At 41.3% G+C, this 22,049-nt stretch overlaps 2 protein-coding genes across 2 annotated transcripts; one reads left to right on the plus strand and one right to left on the minus strand.

The window, feature by feature from the left end:
• The first annotated feature begins 12 nt into the window (after nucleotides 1-12).
• LOC115574659 (rho-related GTP-binding protein RhoB) lies at nucleotides 13-3,598 on the plus strand. Its single transcript, XM_030406332.1, has 2 exons — nucleotides 13-1,010; nucleotides 1,171-3,598. The coding sequence occupies exon 1, from the start codon at nucleotides 327-329 to the stop codon at nucleotides 915-917; it is 591 nt and encodes a 196-aa protein (XP_030262192.1). The 5' UTR covers nucleotides 13-326; the 3' UTR covers nucleotides 918-1,010; nucleotides 1,171-3,598.
• A 1,931-nt stretch (nucleotides 3,599-5,529) lies between these two features.
• On the minus strand, nucleotides 5,530-20,330 carry LOC115574657 (apolipoprotein B-100). Its single transcript, XM_030406322.1, has 26 exons — nucleotides 20,209-20,330; nucleotides 19,801-19,845; nucleotides 19,206-19,318; nucleotides 18,961-19,106; nucleotides 18,666-18,813; nucleotides 18,137-18,289; nucleotides 17,752-17,876; nucleotides 17,400-17,485; nucleotides 16,848-17,298; nucleotides 16,645-16,759; nucleotides 16,396-16,542; nucleotides 15,818-16,029; nucleotides 15,486-15,705; nucleotides 15,095-15,253; nucleotides 14,802-15,005; nucleotides 14,528-14,695; nucleotides 14,156-14,361; nucleotides 13,739-13,909; nucleotides 13,507-13,637; nucleotides 13,179-13,380; nucleotides 12,859-13,031; nucleotides 12,568-12,743; nucleotides 12,345-12,469; nucleotides 11,826-12,199; nucleotides 7,034-11,730; nucleotides 5,530-6,928 (listed from the first exon to the last, which is right to left on the minus strand). Exons 1-26 carry the CDS (start codon nucleotides 20,261-20,263, stop codon nucleotides 5,810-5,812), a joined length of 9,921 nt encoding a protein of 3,306 aa, XP_030262182.1. The 5' UTR covers nucleotides 20,264-20,330; the 3' UTR covers nucleotides 5,530-5,809.
• Nucleotides 20,331-22,049: the final 1,719 nt, after the last annotated feature.

Here is a 22,049-nt window from a genome sequence, read left to right on the forward strand (position 1 = left end):
TCGGCTGATCCTGGGTCGGGTGGGTCCTCGTGGTCCATGACCCTCCTCAACATAAGGAAACCCGATGAGATCCAATCACCTCTTCCTTTACACACTGTGATCTCACCTCCCTATTTCCGATTGGATTGCTATATTTAGGAAACCACCCTGCGCTTTATAAAGAGATCGCACTGGTTACTGGTAAAAATTTCACAGGAGTTGGGAAACGGGAGCGGCTCACGGAAGACGACAAGTATTTATCAAGTATAAAACGCCGTGGGGGCGAGTTTATCGGGGACATCTGTGCTGTGGATGCGAAGCGGAGAGCTCGAGGCAAAGAGGCAGGAATGGCAGACAATCGCAAGAAACTTGTGGTAGTGGGGGACGGCGCATGTGGGAAGACATGTCTGCTGATCCTGTTCAGCAAAGACGAGTTCCCCGAGGTGTACGTCCCCACCGTGTTTGAGACGTATGTGGCGGACATAGAGGTGGAAAACAAGCAGGTCCAGCTCGCCCTGTGGGACACGGCCGGACAGGAGGACTACGACCGGCTGCGCCCGCTCTCCTATCCGGACACCGATGTCATTCTGATGTGCTTCTCCGTGGACAGCCCAGACTCGCTGGAAAACATCCCTGAAAAGTGGGTCCCCGAGGTGAAACACTTTTGTCCCAACGTGCCCATCATACTGGTGGCCAACAAGAAGGATCTGCGCAACGACGAGAACGTAAAGAACGAGCTGTCCCGGTTGAAGCTGGAGCCCGTGAAGACGGAGGACGGCCGGGCCATGGCCATGCGCATTGGCGCATATGACTATTTGGAGTGCTCTGCCAAAACCAAGGAGGGGATCTGGGAGGTATTCGAAACAGCAACACGGGCAGCTTTACAGAAACGGAAAACGCCATCAGGAAGTTGTCTCAAATGCTGTGTTTTGATGTGAACTGACGCTTTTTTCTGGAGAGCAGTGACGCGCAGACGAGACGGGACGAGATGTCCGGGATCCGTATCGGAACATGTCCGGGCAGTGACCACGGTTTGGGATACTCCCTTGTAAAAAAAACCCCCCAAAAATAAGAAATCACACGACCTTGCTTGAACCATGACTGCAAACAAGTTGTTTTAAAACACACTGGCAACCATCTGATATCGATGTGTGTGTGTGTGTGTGTGTGTGTGTTGGTGTGTGGTTACAGCATGTTCTCTGTGGGTCACACCACATGATCTCAGTCTGACAGGTGGAGGGGTAAAGAAGAAGAAGAAGAAGAAGAAGAAGAAAAGGACAATAGCCCCTTATGACGTGGACATGACTTTATCCAAAGGTCTGCTTTCGAGCCAAGATTTTAATCGCTCATTCTTTTTTTGTGTTTCAAAGTGTTTGCATAGGCCACTGCCTCACTGCCAAGTTTAAGCAAAGCAGTAAAAAAATAATAATAATTGCACTGGTTATTTAAGTCCACTATGTATTGTAAGATGACTGTATTTAATTTGGCAAATTGCACAGCACCTGAACACTACAGCGATTCACAGGCAGTTTGTTTTTTTAGTTTTTTTTTAATAGAAAGTACAAGTTAGTGCAAGGGCACACCTGGTGTTCACTGTACAGTTTAGTTTGTTCTGATGTTTTACGCCATTTTGAATAAAGACACAGCTTAAGTTTACAGTTGAGGACATCAGTTGTCTCAGGTTTGTTAGTCAGTACCATATCCAAAAAAGTTTGAATCTGCGTTATTGAATAGTATTCACGCAGCAGGACATATACCATTACAGGTCCGAGGGGCTACACGTTGGCCAGTCTTGAAAAGGGCTAACCACATTGTCCAGTGTACTTTTGCACGTTTACAAATGGATGTTCTTTTACAGATGAGCGTACAAACAGTTACCGCAAAGTATCCTTTTAAAGGTGCAATATGTAAGAATCGGCCACCTCTGGAATTAATACTCTAAACAAATGGGGGGCAGCATATCAACAGAGTGTCCTCGAACTGTAGCTGACGTTAGCTCAGTTAGCTGTGCAGCTAGTGGTCCAGACTGAGGTTGGTGTTACGAGAAAGGGCAAGTCTGTGGCTAGTTGCTTAGCATGCTAACTGCAGTGGATACATAAAGGTCTTTGACGTTTGACTTATTTTTTTTTTTGAGTGTTTTAAACTAAAGTTCTTACATACTGCACCTTTTAAATTTGTTAAGCATGCTTCTACCCCAAATGTTATGCTTGCTAATGGCCACAGTGGCACATACTGGGAGGAAGTTCATGAGAAAGGAGTATTTCGAACATGAATTTTTTTGATAAAATAGTGAAGGAGGAAGTTAAAGAGAGTCAGTCTGCAGCTTGTAAATAGTACAACCAGCAGAGGAGGGGAAATGTGTTTACCTTACAGATCACCTTAATCTAATCATTTGAAGCACATAACGGCATCTCAACATGTTTTTCTAAACTCTGACAACCACATCTAGTTTTCTTTGAGGCAAAGACTTAGAAGACGTGCTTGGCATTCTCTGTTTAGCTGCTGCTTCATTTCCTGTTAAGTGGTCGATATTTCAAGAAGAGGGCTGTTTTCTTACAAAGCGTGACATAAAGAAGAGTGGGCTGGAACACTCTCGTTTTGGGATTAAGCCATCGGATGGCAATTGAACACTTCAACTGTATTGAATATTTTGTTTTTAAAACCACAATGTTAAACAATAGTAGGGTATTCGTGTGACTAAAATACTTGACGAAAACTAAATGTGTAACGTATAAAAAGGTTTTTCACAGCAGTAAAACTCAATTGTGCTTGATTGAGAGATGAAAAATACACTCAATGTCTTCCATTTTGACTGTGAATGTACTTCTATTTGGTCAAAAAACATTGTCGGAGCTTTGAGGCTGGCAACAGAAAGCAATGTATTTAAGTTTGATTTTTCTCAGCTCATGTCTAATCTGTGTTTCCACAGAAGTGTTGTGTTACTGCCCTCTCACACAATGGTGGGAGAGCTTGTTCAAATGACAGCTATGAACATCGATTACAGAGACTGTTGCTATACTGGGATTCCAGGGGAAAACCCGTTTTTGGATTCACTTCATTCAATTGCTAGCTGTTCTTTTAGAAGAAAAAGCTACATTTCGCTTAAAATGTTTCTCTGGTTCAGTAAGTAACCGTATAGTGGAGATAAATCAGAGTTTAAAAGAGTATCTTTTCTAAATCCAACCAGAGTAAGAGTGGTGTAAAAGTCACATTCCCCCATGACTTCTGTTGCTGGGCTTTTTGCTGACTTACAGGACAGGAATGCATTGTACTGGACTGGTTAATTTTCCCACACTGGCCCCCCTCATGTGCCTCTGATTTCCAGTGTTGTTAGGTTATTATTCAATGGTCAGACATAGCAGATTTCCTCCTTTTCTTGATTTAACTTTTTTTCAATGGAAAATATGAGAGAAACATGCTGAAAATGTGCCAAATGTGTTTGTTTTGTAAGAGTTCATCAAATTATGACTACGTTAATGTGATGACATAATTTCAAGACTTGAACGAGAGATTCAGGAACAATGGAAATTTCTGTGAGGCAAAACAATACAGAATGTAAGGGAACAAGTGATACTGTTTTGAGAAAGGCAATAAAAGAATCAATGTGTCACCACCTCTACTTTTCTGTCCATTTGCTTGATTTTTCTCACTCTAAAGACAAATGGCATTTGTTACAACTTGAAAGAAAAAAATGTGTATAAACTGACAATTAAATTAGGTTCATTGACATATTTTGTGAAGTAATCCTCCACTGCATTGGTGTCCTTATGCTTTGGCAGGATATAAAGTATACCCACCAATATGGGACTTGTGATCAGTACAAATGTTTAAGTACAGTTTTGGGGTACTTGCGTCTATCCATTTTATGACATTTTATACTTAATATTGTATAATTACTTAATACGGCCCAGTGGCATTGTTGTTCAAAGTACAAAAAATTAATACTTTGTGTAAAAGTAACAACATCTTATTGAAATATTACTTTGGTAAACATGAAAGTCACCATTTCAAATAGTATGTGGGTAAAAGTCTTAAGAGTATCTGATATTCAATGTACTTACATGTATATATGTACATGTATTCTGTATACTATAGGTTGGCAAATTATTGGCCTGGCTGACGATTGGACCTGAAATTCAGCATTGTGATTATTAGAATCTGTGTTTTTTAATGTCATTGCAGACAAAATAAATGTATTCACAAATCAAGGCTTTGATGCAGCATGTGATCTGTAAAGGAACTAGTATCTAAAGTTATCAAATAAATGTAATGGAGTAAAATAAAACAATATTGTCCTCCAACTTGTAGTGAAGAGGAATAACAAGTCGCAGAATATAAGTGCCAATACCTCAAAATTGTGCTTTTAGTAAATGTACTCAGTTACATTTCATCCCTGCCCAGCAGGGTGCTTAAGTAGTTTAAACAGCTGCTGCAAACTGTTACATAAAAATACTACATTAATGAGTAGATAATTAGAATTCAGTGATATTTTGTTCTTTATACAGTATGTTTTAAATTCAGCTTCAATTCATAATGCTCCTGGAGATTTACTTAAGTTAGCTATTAATGCTGTCTTCCTCCACTGTTATTTTGCTACTTTTGCTTAAACAGGGATAAGGATATGATTACTTCTTCCACCACACTTGATGACTACATAGTCATAGCTATCATTAGAGGAAATATATTCATGTATTCCAAGGGGTGAGTACATTAATGTACCTCGCCTTTTACTATTTCTAACAACTGTCAAACTGACTCCATGTCTATGATTATTCTCATTGTTTTTAACAAGACAGCTCGTGTGTCACTGATACTATTTGTGTCTTGACTAAATTTAGACCTGAGGGTAGAAGCGACTCACTGGCATATGCCAGGGGTGTGGAATGAGCTTTTTAAAATCCTACCACCGTGTGACAGTGTTCAGAGTGTAGTTTTTTAATAAACAATCTGTAAGGAGTTTAAGGTTAAAAAAATTCAACTACAATGTTTCATGTCAGAAAAATGCTGCTTTATACACCATAACACAATCTTAGAGGAATTAATATGTTATGTATGTTATTACATAATGTTATCATGTTTTTACCAGTTTGTAAAAATCCTATCCTACACTGCAGTGGTTTTAAAACTTTTTCAGCCCAAGGCAAACCATAGGGCAAGCCAAAACCTCAAGGCACAATTGTGTGTTCATATCCTTGCAAAATAGCCACTGCAACAATTGCTGCTAATCACTCTGTACATGATTATTCTTGGATCCCTGGGAGGTTTTTAAAGGATGTTTTTGGGGTATAGTATTTGCCATTGTATATGTAGTATATAGAAAGATATAATAAACTGATAACTCATTCATTAATCATTGTACAGTTGTGTTTTACACTAATAATCTGTGGCTGTATAAAAATCCCAGGGCACACCTTGACTTTCCTCTCGAAACCGCATGTGGAGGTCCCGGATATATTGTAAGTATCTTTGCAAACACTCCTATTTTTATAAGCCTGCGATAACGTCTTCGGATATTTATGTGAAAGAATAAATAAGAAATGCACAGAGGTGTATGCAGTACAAACTGTCTTTATTGAGGGCCACATATTGTTGTTTTTAAATAGTACAAGACACACAAAGGGAGCACAGTAGGGTCAAAACAACTGGGAGTCTACTGTGAAATAACAAACAAATTAATAATTTGGAAAAACCGAGAGAGAGACAAAGATGATACAGATAACAGTTGTTAGAATACAGCTTTGTATTTTTTGGTAGAACACATTTAACAATGTCTTAGATGGTTACACAACAGACACAGTCAATACAAACACTGTTAGTTAGCCATGGTCACTTAGTTGAATTTGGCAACAAATGGTAAAGGAATGTCAACCTCCATCTGCCTGTCACCTACTCTCACAAATGGTTCAACATTTTTGCTAATCTCCTTCAGGGTTTTAATGACATTGTTTTGGAAAGCATTGACACGTTTTACCAATAAGCCAATCCAGGACTGGATGTCAGCTTGAAGCTGTTCAATAGACATGTCAGCCAAAATATTCTGGACTGTAGCTCTCACAGCTCTTACATATTCCATAATAATTCTGCGGGCTGATTCAACCTGGTTGGCAACATCAGCAAGCACCTGGGAGTTCATGGCATCGTTGTAAACATCAGTCACAAAGGTTGAGAACTTCTCTACATTCTGAGATTTTAGGGTTTGGAGGAACTTCTCATTTTGTTCAATGGTAAACTGAATGAATGCAGAGAATTTGTTAATGATATCTTCCAGCTGGATATCCCCCAGTTTCCTCACAGTGACAATAACCTGGTCCTGAATTTTCCTCAAAGCTACAAACAAGTCATCAAGAATTTCTCTTCCAATGACAACATAGTTAGAGCCAGGAAGAGTGAATTCAATGGCTTTTAAATAATCAAGGACTGATGTAAACATGGTGGCAAAGTACTCTGGAACCTTTTCAACAGCCTCCTCAGATACATTTGCAACAAAAGTACTGAATTTCTGATAGACCTCAAGCCCAGACAGCCTCTCCTCATAACCAGGGATCTGGAACTTGGTCTCTCTCAGGAATTCAACAACAGCATCCAGGACAATTTCAACTTTCTTTTGGTATTCTTTGAGGATCAAAATGGCCTTATCTGTGACAGTGGTCATAACATTGGAAGGATTTACTCTTGCAAGATTGTCAACAGCCCTCTTGAACATCACTTTTCCCTGCTCCTTTGCCTCTTCAAAAGAACCCTCAAGCCTGCTAGCCTGTTCGTAGACAATGTTGTATGTCCTGATTGCAGGCTCAGACACCATCTCCATGATTACGGGCACCTGTTCCTGCAGATGAAGCATCATCGCATAGGGCATCTCCATATTCCAGCTTGTCTGAAGGTTCAGCTTCTCAGCGTTCACCAAAGACATCCTCAGATCCAAGATATCAATGTCATTTGTTGGCTCAGACTGTGGGAAACAAAAAGACATTTATTAAAAAAATAAACATGCATTTCCCTGAAATCATAATCAAAGGTAAGTAGTAAGCGAATAAGTAAGCAAAAGTTCTCTTACCGGGTAGCGACCATAGAGTCTTGCTTTCACTTGTGCTGGGCGCTTGGTCTGCATCTGAAGAGCGATGAGCCCTGCAGATGGAGTGGACATAGAGACAACAAGGCCTTCATCTGGGTTTCCAGCAATCTCCTGGTAGATTTCCACAGTCATGTCAGGCAGAGTGACCTTTGCTGAATTGGTGATGGAGGTATCAACACTGTCAAAGCTGAGGACGATAGTGCTGTCGTGGTTTCCCTCTAGCACTAAATGTTTTACAGACAGGACAGAGGCCACTCTTAATCCGTCAACTGTGTTCAGGTTGCTGTTGCCGGCAATTCTTCCATTCAGAAACTCAAATTCAGAGGTTGAAGAAGCATCAAGTTTGATGACGATGCTGTCCTGGTTGAGGATGCTGGCATCAGTTTTCAGTGTGACCATTGCTGTTTTCACAGAGAGCTCGTAGGTCAGATCACCCATTTTTGGAATCCTGATGTTCTGGATTTTGGGCAGAGTGATTTTTGGCAGAGTCAGCTTGCTGAGGGCAGATGGGACATGCAGTGCGGGCATTGTGATGAGACTGAAGTCGGGCAGAGGAATGGTGAATGTGGAAACCTCAACATTCATCACTGGAACTCTGTAGGCAGGGACTGTGATGGTTTTGGGCAGCTCAATGCTATATTTCTCATACTCAGCCTTTGCTTTGTTGTAAGACTTAGCCAGCATGTCAGCAGCCTTGTCCTTGCTGATGAGCACTTTCTTGTGCAGAGTCTTGACATTGCTATTAATGGCATTGATGATTGGATCCATATCAATGTCAATGGTGATCATCTCAGGGTTCTTCATGTACTTCAGCTTGGAGTTCATGTCAAATGTCTGCTGAGTTGTGGTCAGGATGTCGCTCAGGCCAGTGTTTTCCCACAGTGAAAAGTCTTGAACTCTTGGTGTCTTAAAACCGACAAATGGCACATTGATTTCAGGAATGGTGAAAGGTTGCTTCAGCACATCCAAATTGGCTTCTCCATTAATCTGGGAGAACACGCTGATTTCGCTGTCACCATTATCCATGGTGAAATAGTGGGAGTACTTGTACTGGTTGAATCTTGCCAGACCAGTCCAGCTAGCTTGCTGCACTTCAGAGTTCAGGATAAGGGAGGCGTCATTCTGGAGATCGACCTTTCCAGACAGGCTGAATGGAAGGGCAACCTTGACATTTCCCTTGTTCTTGGTGTCAAACACAAGGTCAGTTGGTGTAACTGAAGCGAGCATAGAGCTTGAGAGAGTTCCCTCAACTGGTCCAGTTAGCCCTGCATTGTGAGAGGCAGTGAAATCAATTTTCATGTCTTCAACCTTAGCCTGGAACTTGATGTCTGCAACGCTGGCCTTCATGATGGGTGTTTCTGTCTCAACCAGGATGTTGACATTTATGTTGCGGAAAATGCAAATATCTGCAACCACATTTTGATTCATTTTGAATACGCTGCTGCCTGTTTCTCCGATGAAAGTCACTTTGGCTGTGTGGAGATCCATGACCACCTCGATGTCACTCTTGTGGGTTCCCTCATCTGAGAAGTCCTGGACTGCGTATTTTCCATTAGCTAGATTGTTGATGGTCAGTGTGGCAGTGCCTTCCTCAAGCTTGAAAAGGGTCTTTTGGTTCATTGATGTTTCACTGAAGATGTTGATGACTGGCATGTTGATGTTGTGCTTGTAGTCAGTCTCTACATTGGCAGACACTCCATTTTCCATGGCAAAGAATGCATTATTGACAAGCTCTCCAACGTAGGGCTCAGTGTCGACCTTTGCGGTGGTTTCGGCAGAAGCCTGAGCTGACAGGCCGTAGAGGGTCATTGTTCCCTTGTGGTCGAGTGTAATGCTTGACTGGTCAACTTTGATGTTCTCTGAGATCGACAGACGACTCATCTTGGGTGCAGCAACATGAACACTGGCATCCACTGTGAAGTCAAGAACTCTCAAAGTGGATGAAGCCCGTGAGTTAAGGTTCATTTTGAACTCTGGTGTTTCTGATTCAGCTGTGGTGTTCTCCAGGTCAGCAGTGGTCCTGATTTTGTAATGAGGTGAGTTGACACTGACCTCTCCATAGAGTTTTCCAAAGCAGGGAATTTTGCTCATATCTGCCACTTTCTCTTTCAGCTCCATAGTGAATGTGTCATAGTCAAATGACTTGATCTTCTGAAGCATTCTCATGAAATATTCGCTCATGTCATCAATCAGCTGTTTGAAGTCGAAGGAATACAGCTCATTCACAAGCTCCTGGACAGGCACCATAACTCTTTTGAGCAGAGGCTGGATGTCAACTGACTTGAGAGCAGCAAATGCAGACTGAATTTTTTCCCTCACTTGGTACTGCTTCATAATCTTAACACTCTCATCCATGATGGCTGCAATCATCTTCTCAACCTCATAGCTGGACAGGATCTCTTCTACTTTGGCATAAATTGCATTGAACTTGTTAGCAATGTCATGTTTCTTGAGCCAAGCTATGATAGCGTCTTTCATTGATTTCAGCACATTCATGACTTTGTCAGCTGGGAATTTGGCTGTCAGGTTGGTCACATAGTTTTCCACTGAGCTGATATACTTTCTCAGGTCTTGGACAAATAGGTTGAAGTCAAAGTTGTCAATGACCTCCTTCAGTTCGGACAATTTGTTCTGAAACATGGCACTGATCTCATACTTGGTGTTGATGTCTTTCACCATCTCAGTGCTCTGGTCTATCAGCCTCATCACTGTGGTCTTTACGTTTTCAATGACTGTTGGCAGATGCTCAATAAATGGGATCTGAATGAAGTGGCTGTCCATGTTCTTGTCATATTTCACAAATCCAGAGATGGCGTAATCTTGACTTGCATCACTGAAGAGGGGGGTTGAGGCAGCTCCCATCATCTCAATTCCCATTCTCTCTACATTGTTATAGGCGCTCATTTCCTGATCAAGAGTGTGCTCATTCACTTTGGATGTCATCTTCAGTGTTAAACTTTGCTCTTGGAGGCTCAGCATGCTGTTGAACTTGTTCTCCATGTTGGTCTTAATGGTGGGTCTGCCCTCCAGTTCATGAGTGGTTGAGGCTCTGTACTCAAATGAATGTGTGTACACCATGGGTTCTGCTTTCAAGAGGAATTTGCTGTACAGTTCGCCACTGTGCTGTCCATACAGATAAACAGCTCCATCAGAGTTGAAAATGGCATCAATGTTCAGAGTGAAGGGTTCAGCAACAGTTTTGACTGTGCTCTCCAGACGAAGATATGGTGAGTTAAAGTTAGCCACATTGTTGAACTTCATGCTCAGACCGGCAACCTCCATATCAGTGGTTTGTGTCATGTGAGTTCCCAGAAGTCTACCGTTGGTGTTGCACTTGGCAGAGAGGACCATGTCAACAAACTTGACTTCATAAGTATGCTTGAGCTCTTCCTCTGAGAAGACTCCCGTCATTGTTCCAGTCAGCTCCATGTTGTAGGGCTCTGCCTTGAACTGGGCATCATTCACAAAGTTAATTGCCATGATCTTCAGGTCATTTTTCACCATAACTGAGGCAATGAAATGCTCCATGTTAACTGTGATGTCATGCATGTAGGAGTTCTTCTGGTTGAGGACGTTGTCAGTCTTGGAGTGGAGGGTGAAAGATCTCAGGGTGAGAGACAGTGAGTGGGTGTTCTCGGTCCTCATCTCGTTGAAAGATCCGACAATGTTGTTGGAGAGGATCAAGCCATCTTCGTTCACTCTGAGGTTCACTCTGTTCCTGGTGTCGATGTCAAAGAGATTTCCCTTAAAGATGCCGTTGAGATACACTTCTGTGCTGGCCAACTTTCCCTCAACACTGAGCTCAGCTTTGTTGTCCTTGATGCCTCCCTTGGTTGTGAGAGACATTGTGGCACCAGTAGTATCAACTGCACCATGGAAAACATTCTCGAAGGTCATTGGGCTGTACTGGGCAGTTGTTGTGCAGCTGGTGATCAGGCCATTGCTATTCAAGGCCAAAGTTGCCTTGTGAGAGGTGAGGCTTGAAAAGATGTTCAAGGAGGCATCAGCATTGATCTCTAAACCGGAAGGATTCATGGACCCAGTGACCAAAGAGTAGGCACGGTTCTCGGTGTCATCAGCTTGATTCTCAATCCTGAGGGTGGCCTGTCCGTCAGAGGTGGAGAACTCCATCTGGCTACGAAGCATTCGCTCATCAGCCTTGGTTACAGAGTCGGACTGCATGGTCAGCTTGACATCTTTGTAGTTCAGGCTCATTTTGGTGGTGTGCTTGATGGGGTTACTGTTCATGTTGGTGTTTGACTCAATCAGAAGCTCCTCATTTGCATATGATGCCTTGATCTTGTTCATAAGCTTCAGGATTTCAGAGTTGACCCTCAGTGTGCTCTCCAATCTTGCTTCTTTCTTTGCTGGCTCAACAGAGAAAGTGTGGAGATAGGTGGTGCTGGCAGTCAGGGGTCCAACAGTCACACTTCCGTCCATGTTGATATCCCCGGAGAGCATGTTTGAGTCGAGGCCAACCTGGGTGGTAACAGTCAGGGAAGTGTCCAGACCCACAGGAGAGATGGCAAACACATTGTACTTTCCTGTTGACATTAAATTGTCTGTGACAGCAATAGTCTCCAGCACACTGAAACCTGTGTTCATGAGCATGTGGTTCAGGGAACCGTCAATGGCGAGTTTCATGGTTTTCTCTGCTGTGTCGGTGATTGTTGCAGCTCCTTTAAAACACACAAAACAGAAAAATAATAATTAATGTCAACATTTATCTTGTTTCTCTTGTGTTAAAGAAAGAAAACAACAAAGATTAAATTACCCTCAGTTTTGAAGGCAAGAAGCTTGATTGGACTCTCAGCCAGGATGTCGAACTTGGCAAAGTAGGTGGGAGAATCTTCTGTATCGTTACCAGCAGACGCTGTTGCCTCCCAGTTATAATAGTTGCTGTTGACCTTGGCAGACACCTCAGCCACTCCCATCAGGGGCAGGATGAGATCGTATTCATCAGGAATGGTAAAAGTGGGGATCTGGATCTCCTGTGAGGGAATCTCCATACCCAGCTGAGGCACGGAGATGCGTGGGGAGGTGACCATTGGAGGAATCCTCAGCTCCTCAGATGATTTGCCTCCAAGAGGCAGAGGGACGGTCATGATCAAACGCTCAAGGTTGAACCGGTATTTGAATGCACTTTCACTGATGAAAGGATGAGAGCAGAACATTTGATAAATTCAAAACTGACATTCAACTGGTGAGTAAATCTAAATTTAATGAAAATAAGCTGTGATTTTCTTCAAATCCATATTAAAAACTTTATTTTGATGATGTGGAGTTTACTTACAGGTTCATGAATAGTTTTTCAGGCATGGTTGGCATTTCAGGCATTTCCACATTTGCCATTTTGTTTCTCAGAGTCTCGACATAGGGAACATCAGCTGTGATTTTGTCCATATAGATATTGCTGGCCTGATGAAAAAACATCAAACGTCTTATGCTTTAGTCTGGAGGAACAAGAACTAAGTAAAGGAATGCTCTAATAGTGATAATGATTATATGATTTTCACCTCAACAGCCTTGTTGAAGATATGACGCAGCTTCATGTCAGTCTTGACAACCTGCTGGTCCATGATTTCCTCAACAAACAGAACAAGCCAGGCCTGGAGGGCTTCGGTTGAAGTTACCAGCATCTTAGTGTCAGCGTTCATGTTGGACATAAGCTGAACCTCAGCCTGCTCTACACCTGATGTACAAAGCATTTAACATTTGACGTTTACATGACATTACAGTATTTGAAGAAATTCTTGAAATCATCAATATCTGACATCCATGAACACTATTTTCTTTAACAGACATACCATATTTGATTGTGACTGCCTGAACAGAGGAGGTCTCTGCGACCTTGACATCACTCTTGATCTCCACAGTGAATACGCCAGGGTGGCTCAGGGTGGCGGTAATGGCGGCATCAGTCTTGAGTGAGGGCACTAACAGCTGAACCTGCAGCATGCCATCAGTCATGGCCTGAAGCCTGTAATTGATAAAAAAACAAAACAAACGTGATGTAGTCATACCTAGATAAAAAAAAATAAAATACTAAAAACGGTTAAATGCGTACCTAAGATAGATTATTTATTGACAGTGTGTTTAAACAAAGTTTGTGGCTGAGTTGACTCACTTGGCACGGCCAATCAAAGAGACCTGGGGCACGTTCTTGTTGGAGATCTCAAGGGTGATGGCTTTGCCTTTGGCACTGCTGGAGGTCATGCCAACCTTAATGCCGGCCTCAACATCAAAGTCAGGTATCTCAATATGGGTGGTGAAGACATTCCTGTTCCTGTTGTATTTCATGGTGGCTGTAGCCTCAGTGGGCTGAGCACCTAAAGTCACAAAGTTAGAAAAAGTACAACTTGGTTACTATTTAACCCCATGAAATGACAAAAGGAGGAGATGCACATTGAAAAAACTTAAGTTGATGTAATGTTTTTCAAATAAGACGCTCATACCCTCAGCTCTCAGGGCAAGCTTCAAAGAATCGACCTTCTGGCGACCGTCCTTTCCTTCGCTGAGCAGATCGTAGGCGATGGTGGCTGTGTACTCAGAGACCTCATTAGTAGGCTTGATGTCCACAGAAAACCTAATGGTAAAAAACAAATGAATTAATTCTCTGGTGATATTGTTCAATCAGTGATCTTAAAATTGACATAATAACCACAGAGTCTTCCAAAAAAAACTTACTTAGTCTCCCCGTTCAGGGGGAAGTAAGGAACAGCAGTCTTGTCGCCAGTGTCAGCACGGAGTGTTTTTGTGCAGTATTTGATTCCAGAGAAGAGAGGATTGCAGCTTGCTTCATCCAGTGAGTGTGGGATCACTGTAGCGTGACCAGCACCCACAATCATCACTTTGTTGCTATTTGAATGAAAAAAGGCAGAATCAGTGTCTACTTTCTAAAAACTTCAAATCAAATGCAATACGATATCGCGCCACATGTTGAAACACTGTGGTTTTGTTTTATTGCTGCATTAATATCATTATCTTTTCAATAACTTGAGGTTTTATTAAACCTTCATGTGACTAACAACAGAGGAAAATCTACCGCCATATCACAAACTTAATTAATTAAATATATGAATGTATTTTTGTGTTAATTGTTACCTGATGCTGAAGAACTTTGTGGTGCCCTGTGGGGCGGGGATGGAAAGCTTGATCTGGTTCTCCTCCATGGTGATCTTTGCATTGAGAGCGCTCTCGTGGTACATGTTGGTGTGCATCTCAACAGTGGACACAACAAATTCAGGGGCATTGACTCCCATCTGAGTCACAAATTCAACTCCAACAGAGGGTGCAAACACCAGCTCCTTCTGTGAACAAAACACAGGTCACATGTAGTTAATTTAAGTGGCAGGGTCTTACAATTTTTTTTTATCATAGACTTTAGCAACAATTTGCAGAACATTTAAGGAATTATTTCAATAACAAAGCAACAGAAAAATAGAAAAACTATAATTGACTTTTTGAAAAATGTACCATTCTTGGGGCAAATTGAAGGCCCCCCTTAGCGCCAGGAGTAAAGGTGCCAGACAGAGCGAATGTCAGTGGCAAACCAGAGGCTGTTGGCATGGTGAATTTGTTGTCCATGAAGATGTAATGGGCGAAGATTTCATTGTCAGTGCTGGACATCAGCTTAGCCATGACCTGATAAAAAGAATCAGCAATCACTTTGAATGCTCTCTCACTGAGGTAAAGAACAAGAGTTGGACAGTCATTATATTAAAAGTATAACAGTAGTACAGGTCAGTACCTGAGTGGGGATCATCTTCATGAAAATATCTGCATACATCATCGCGTTATCAGCAATAGCCTTCAGCTCAGTGCCCTTGATGTAGCCGAGCTCAGTTCCCATGATCCTCAGGTAGGCCATGGCTTCTGGGGCCTCTTGATTCTGCAGATCTTTAACCAGCTTGTTGAAGTTGCGGACGATTTCTCTGACAAGATTTTCTGGAACCTGCGAAAGATGTATTATTGTATAAACGCCAATGATAACATTACTTAGACTGAGAGTGCTTAACAGTTATAATTATACACAAGATTTACCTTTCGTGTCTCAGACTCTGGGAAATTAACCCATTTGTTCAGTTCTGGGACGTTGTCTACAGCCCAATACATAGCTTTGGACACGGTGTCGGGGAAGAACCCGTTCTTTCCAAACAAAGCATCAATGGTTGGCTCAAAGCCCTTTCCTTGCATGCCAACCTGTTGGAAAAAAAAATGATTCAAAAACAGCATGGGTTAAACTCTGAATCCCGTCCAAATAATTCTGTTTAGAATTTAGCTTAATTTCATTGGCAGATGTCTAAATTTGGTCAAAAGCATGCCAATTACAGCGAAATATAACAAGAAGACACCAATGAATATACTTTTCTACTCAAACTACTTTTTGAAACAGCAATAAAATACTGATTATAAGACCCACAGTATTACATACCTCCCAAACATCCATGTTGAAACCAAAAGCTTTCAGGGTAGTTTCCAGCAGGACCTCCCTTGGCAGCTGGTTGCTGGAATCAAAGATAATGTGGCCCTGAGCGCTGGTGCCCATGTTCTCATATGCCATACCCAGCTTGTAGTTGCGAGACTTGGTGGTGTATTCATTGTGTGTCTCGACTTCATTTTCCTGCAGGGCATCCATGATCTTCTTGCCAATGCTGGGGTAAAAATGAGGTGTAACATAATCAGTTAAATATAAGTCATTTGGTTGGTTAGTCATGTCCATGAAATAAGGCAAAATGTATCACTTGAAAGGTGCTCTTATCTTACATCTGCATCTCTGAGTCAGTGGAGGAAATGATGTTGTAGACGTGGGAGGTCACAAAGGACTTGATCTGTGTGTTCTGCTCCTGCGTGACCAGCTTCTTCACCATCTCAATGTCACTGTCCTGGGGATTCCTCATCAGGATCAGATAAGCGGCCAGGCGCTTCTGCACGGCACCCTTGGGGTACTGGCTGACCCTCTGGAGGTTAGAGCGAACCTGGATAGCAAAACAACAGAAACTTGTTAACTTGATAACTGCCATTCCAAAAGAAGTTGGGATGTTGAGTAAAATGTTACTTAAACAGACATATGCTCAATTGAAAACAGGACAATATCTTTAATGTTTTCCTCATGTATGCTTTTCCTGACAAGTTTGAACTAAGGCAACAAAAGACTCATCACTTTGTCAGACACGTTACATGATTGTATAAAGGGTATTACTACATTTTGTAAAACAATTGCTGGTAAACACAGTTCATTGCACATGATTCAACTCTCTTCTTATTTACATTTTACAGTGTCCCAACTTTTTTAGAATCAGGGTTTTGGAAGGCATTTAATCTGTGAAGGGGATGTTGGTTACCTCATCTGTCACAGACATGCGTCTGAAAGCCTGGATGGCGGCAAGCTGCACGGACAGTGTGGTTGCAGGCTGTCTCATGCACTTCATCAGTGTGGTCTTGATAGCAGCATCAGCAGCCTCCATTGCATCTCCCATGTTACCAACAACCTGGATGAAAGAGTCAGAACAATTAGAAAAAAACATGGAACTGGAAGATGTTATAAAAAATCAAAATTTTGTAAGAGGGTTGTTTTCACAGCGGTTACCTACCCTCAAGGTCATGAAGGTCAGATCCTTCTCCCCAGCACAGTCTGCGCCCAGGAGGGAATTCATGAAGTCGGAGACAGCAGTGATCTCAGGGGTGACGCCCTCAGCCTGGTACAGTCTAATGACAAATTTAGACATTAGTGGTGTACAACAGAAACTACAACTGACTCAATGAGGTGGACCTTTCTATGTGTGCCTTCACTTACTTCCTGACTGCATTGCTCAGGGCATACATGATGGGTTTGCTCTGCTTGTACTGAGCCATTGCCAGCATGTCTTTCACCATGAGGCGGGAGGGGTTGGGCAGGAGTCCCAGAGCGTAGACGGCAGCATCAACCTCAAGAGCAGCCTCGTCAAAGGTCCTGAGAACCTTAAGCATGGCGCTGGTGCACTCGGGGGTGCCACACTGAGCCAGAGCTTGCCATGTCAGAGAGTTGGACATGTCCATCATCTCAACAGCAGCAGATCCCACGATGTCGGCGTTCAGGACACGCAGCTCGGACACCAGCTTGTGGAAGATGCTGGCGCGCTCCTCACCCTGGGTGGTCTGTGACAGAGTGTTCAGCTCCTGGAATGTGGCGATGGCAGCATCCTTGGTCTGGACGGGGGACTTGTCATCAGCAACCTCCATGGACAGGCCCTTGAGGTTGTCCTCATCTGCACAGATCGAATCCCAAACAGTAAGAAGTCTGACATGTATGACATACTGAACATATTTATATCTTTTAAAGGCTATTTAAAAAAAGTGAAACACTCACTGCGGTTAAAGATTCTGTCGTTGATCTTGGCGGTCTCTGTCAGAGTCACAGTCTGCTTCACAATGGTTGAAATGCCATATTCGTTCCTATTTGCAGAGGAAATTAGACAATTTAAACAAATAGGAAAGAATTACACTTGGCTAAATGTATTTCATTTGATATCGACAACTTCAATATGTCTGTTGGAAATGGAGCACTGTTAGAAATCCTGAAATATGTGTTAAATTCAAAGCAGATCTCACAAAGAAATCACACAACCCTTTCAAAGACTGGAATATTTTTGTAAGTCTTAAAGTCAAATTACATTCGGTGCTCTATTATTTAGTGGACACTTGATTCTTTCAAAACTTACTTGTGGGACAGGGGCAGGAAGATGTGTTTCTCTGTGCAGACTCCACTGGTCATGTGCTTCTTCTGGTTGTCAAACTTGTAGTCGCAAGTCTGTGTGCTGCTAATCATCTTGGACAGAGGGTAGTTCTGGTGGTGAAAAGATAACATCAATGTTGAGATTAAGCTGGAAAACAGTCAAACAATAGCACACTAGAAACTGTGGGCTGCTTATAAGTGTTTTTTTGCATGAATTTTTCTAAGGGAAACCTTCAGTCATTTATAAATATAGCTAGTTAAGAAATAATTTTATGCTAATAAGAACGCTGTTTCCTCTACGGAGAAGTGAGTGTGATAGCTTTAACAAATCTTGGCTTCAGTTTGTTATGTTGGCAGTATGAGGTTATTACCATGCCGGTGATGAGGGCCAGAGGACTGGTGTCCTGCCTGCGGGCAAAGAACGAGTCACATTTGGAAAGATCCCTGCTCACGGTCACATCAGTGGCGATGTCCTCTCTGGCGTTGACGGTGAAATCGGTGGGGCACACTCCATGCACGGTGGACTGAAAAATTATGAGAGACGTCATCATCAGTGATCACTCAGAGCATGAGTGATCAACATGCTTTTTGTACTTTGGCAGTCTCCCTGAATCTGATTATCAATTGATCTGAATGATTGCCCCCCCCCATAAAGAAAGCAAGTGATGCCATTAGAAAAGATTAACTTATCTAGGACTTTGACCTGAAGATAGCCACTGTGAGGACATGATGTTACAGGAAAGTGTTTATCACCTGTGTCTGGGGCAGCTTATCTACTCATTGTGCAACTTGTTTATCTGTGCATGAGTCTATTTGGTGACTCTGGACTGAATTGACTGGTTACTGCTGTAAATACTGGTGACAAAAAAACAAAACAATAAAAACAGTAAGGGGAGCTACCATTTGCTTGTTCCTCTCCTCTTCCATTACTGGCACGATGAGAGCAGAGACAATTCCCCTCTTGATGTTCAGGATGTTGACAGGCTCATCATCCTCGGGGTAGAGTTTGACATCAGTCTGTCCTTCAACTGTGATCTTCAAGGGGTTCCTGTTGACGTGGACAGATTATCATTTACAACCTGCCATTTTAGCCTGTCCTTTTATGTCCTCAATTCAAGCCACTTCCTGATTATACATTTCTTTAGTTTTAACATTAATAACATGGATGAACACTAGACAGTTCTTGGCGACTTACTTTTCCATGGCAGCTTTGAAAGCCTCAGCTCCAGCAGCAGGACGATAGATTGGGATCCCTTGTTCATCCACACTAGAGATCTCGCTCAGAGAGCACTCTGTTGTGCGAAGGATGAAGCTACAGGTCTGGGGCACATCAACCTCAACCTGTGCAGCAGATCAAAAATTTTTTTTCAGCACATCTGTTTTCTTACTCAGGATCACAAGACTGTTGTTTTAAGTAATGATTGGGGCTGTGTAACATACTTTGCAGGAGACTTTGGGTCCGCTCTTGTCTTCTGTTGCTCCATTCACGCCGTTAAAGGTCTCAGCTTCATAGTCGTACACAAACCGCCTGAAGTTCTTGAATCTTTTGGCCACTAAAAAGTATTTAAAACATCAGTTAGACCACTGCAATGTTGGTGTTAAATGCACTGTCCTTTTTTGAACACCTATATGACAGATTCACACTATGTACAGTATACATTTAGATACTTCAAATGGATAGTTTAAATGGGCAATGTGTTGTTTTGCAGAAGAGATTCAAATTCAGACATATTTATTTACCATAACTGAATAAACAAGCTGAGGAAAACAAGCTGAGGAAAATATGGTCCCCCAAAGTAAAATATTATTAAACTGTGTTGTCCTTTAAGGTCAGTTTGTTTATTCAGTTTATTCAGTCATAAAACAGAGAAAGTTTGTTTATGTAGTTTGTTTTGTCTAATAAAATTTATGACTGACAGGTGAAATTCACCATTAAGGATTCTCTTTTTTGTTGCCTAGTTATCAACTTAAATCACATCTTCCATAGTAATGTATAAAACAATGTTAAGATTTAAAAAAGAAAAAGTGAACTCACAAAAGCAAACTGGAGATTGTTCCTCAACAGTTCCAACATCTTGCTCTGTAAAGAATGAAAGAAAATGTTTGCTTGACATTTTACAAACCTACAAGCTGCCTCAAAACTTGACTGAGCACAGTCGACTACTTAAATCACATACTCTATATAATTGAACCATTTGTAAGAGTTTAAGCTTTATCTTTTTTTTTTTTTTGGAGCTCAAAATGCTGGATTGACAGCAATTCAACACACAGGCTTTATACAATTATTAAACACTGCAGTAACTCATGTGTCACATGTAAAACAGCAATATCTCGCTTTGTAAAAAAAAAGACTTTTTAAAGACTTTTTTCCTCAAACAAATTGAGACTTAACACAATTCCTTAAAATTGGCTATTAGCTTTCAAATAAATGCACAATACTTACGGGCTAGTGTGTATGTGCCCAGCAGCAGCAAAAGGCAGAGCTTGGTACTCCCCATGATGGGCTTAGTAAAGCTCCTTGTAAGCCTTAAGGTAGGGAGAGTCCTCCTCTTTCTGTGAAGACTAATTCTTAAGCCCTAGTCCTCTTGCTTTTATAGTGCTCCAATCTTTATGTGATTACCAGGACGTGCAAATGTGTTGCCCTGGTTTCAAAGTCTGAACAGTCCTTGTGGCAGGCCAAAGGTTCAAATGTTTCTCGAACTAAGACGTGTCTGTCAGCACTGGTTGGAGGTGGGGGGTGTGTGATTACGTTAAATCAACTCTTCAGCTCTTGTTTTATCATTTGGGGTTGTCTCCTTCTTGAGCTCATTTTAATGGAGAAACTAATTTATAATTGTTCATAAATAAAATGGATCTTAAAAAAACATTTGGAATCAGATCAATCTCCTTTAATAGCTCATATATGCTGAATCACTCAGTATGATTGCTTGTTTGAACTGCTCAAAGGGCAGAACACACTTATTTGATATCATCAGCAAAGTATTTGGATGTGTCTTACTTCTTAACTCCAGGTGTGTTTGCCATTTTTTTGCAAACATTTTTTAAAGGTATTGTCTTCAAGTCAATATCTTTTAGTTCTTTTAAGTCCATTTCTTATAGTTTTGATTTAGAGGTGTGATTTCACTTTGAAAGAAACTGTCCAAGCGATTTAAAAAGTTCTTTGAGCCATTTCAATCACAAAGGTCACACTTCAGTGTCCTCATATACATGAAGGCCTCTCACAGAAAGTTCAGTAAACCTTTGTCCTATGACTGATGAACAATATGAATCATATTGACACAGAATCGAAACCCAAGTCAGCTGCGCTCTCGGAGTGTGTAATCACCATATATTAGAGCATGTCTTACGGCTGCACTGGCGCTTTTATGACATGCATGCTCATATCTTATTTAGGCTGTTTCGTGCCATTAAATTTTAAGGACTGTTCACAAACAATGTCATATTTTATTAGGACCTGATAAGCACAGGTCTAACAGATAACATTAATAACAGTGACCATGTCTGAGCCTTGGTTTAGTGCATAGTGTCTAGCTGACCTACTACAGGAACTATACTGGACATACGGAACAGCGGTGGAATGTAATTAAGTCCATCTACTCATGTACACTTGTGTATTTCCATTTCATGACACTTTAGGGAATTATGTAACCTTTCACTCTTACATTCTTATAAAATGGCTTTTTAAAATTCTTAAGGCAGCTGGTTGGTCTGAGCGTTGGGTATTTCTTTCTTCTAGGATTAGTGCTTGTTTTTAAATGTTTTCTGTCCTGGTTTTATTGATTTTATTTGCATGATGTTGTTTAAATAGCCTTTTAACTTATATATACAGAATTTGATTTCATTGTACAAGCACCTTTTAACCTTGTTAAGAAGGGTGCTTTATAAATAAAGATGATTAATTATTACTACTCTTATCATAATAACGTTTATTTGGCAGCTGTAGTTACTTTACAAATTAAGAGTAGCGCATAACATTTGAACCAGTACAATAAGTTGCTTAATCAATTATTTGAATAGGCATTTGAAGGCTTTGTTTTGAGCTCTGCGTTATTGTTATTTTTTGTGATTTCTCACACTTCAGTTTAACAGAACAAACAATTAGATCAAGTAAATACTCGGATGTAAAGCAGATGACTCCTTTATTAAAATAATAATTGTTATATTGCAAACCATTATAATATAACTCAAAATAAGCTGCAGATTAAAACCACCACAAGAATAATATGCAGTTTGAACATCATGTATCTGTAATGTAATTAGAATACATCACATTAACAGGGGACA

This window comes from Sparus aurata, chromosome 22 (assembly GCF_900880675.1).
Source record: "Sparus aurata chromosome 22, fSpaAur1.1, whole genome shotgun sequence".
Taxonomy (NCBI): domain Eukaryota; kingdom Metazoa; phylum Chordata; class Actinopteri; order Spariformes; family Sparidae; genus Sparus; species Sparus aurata.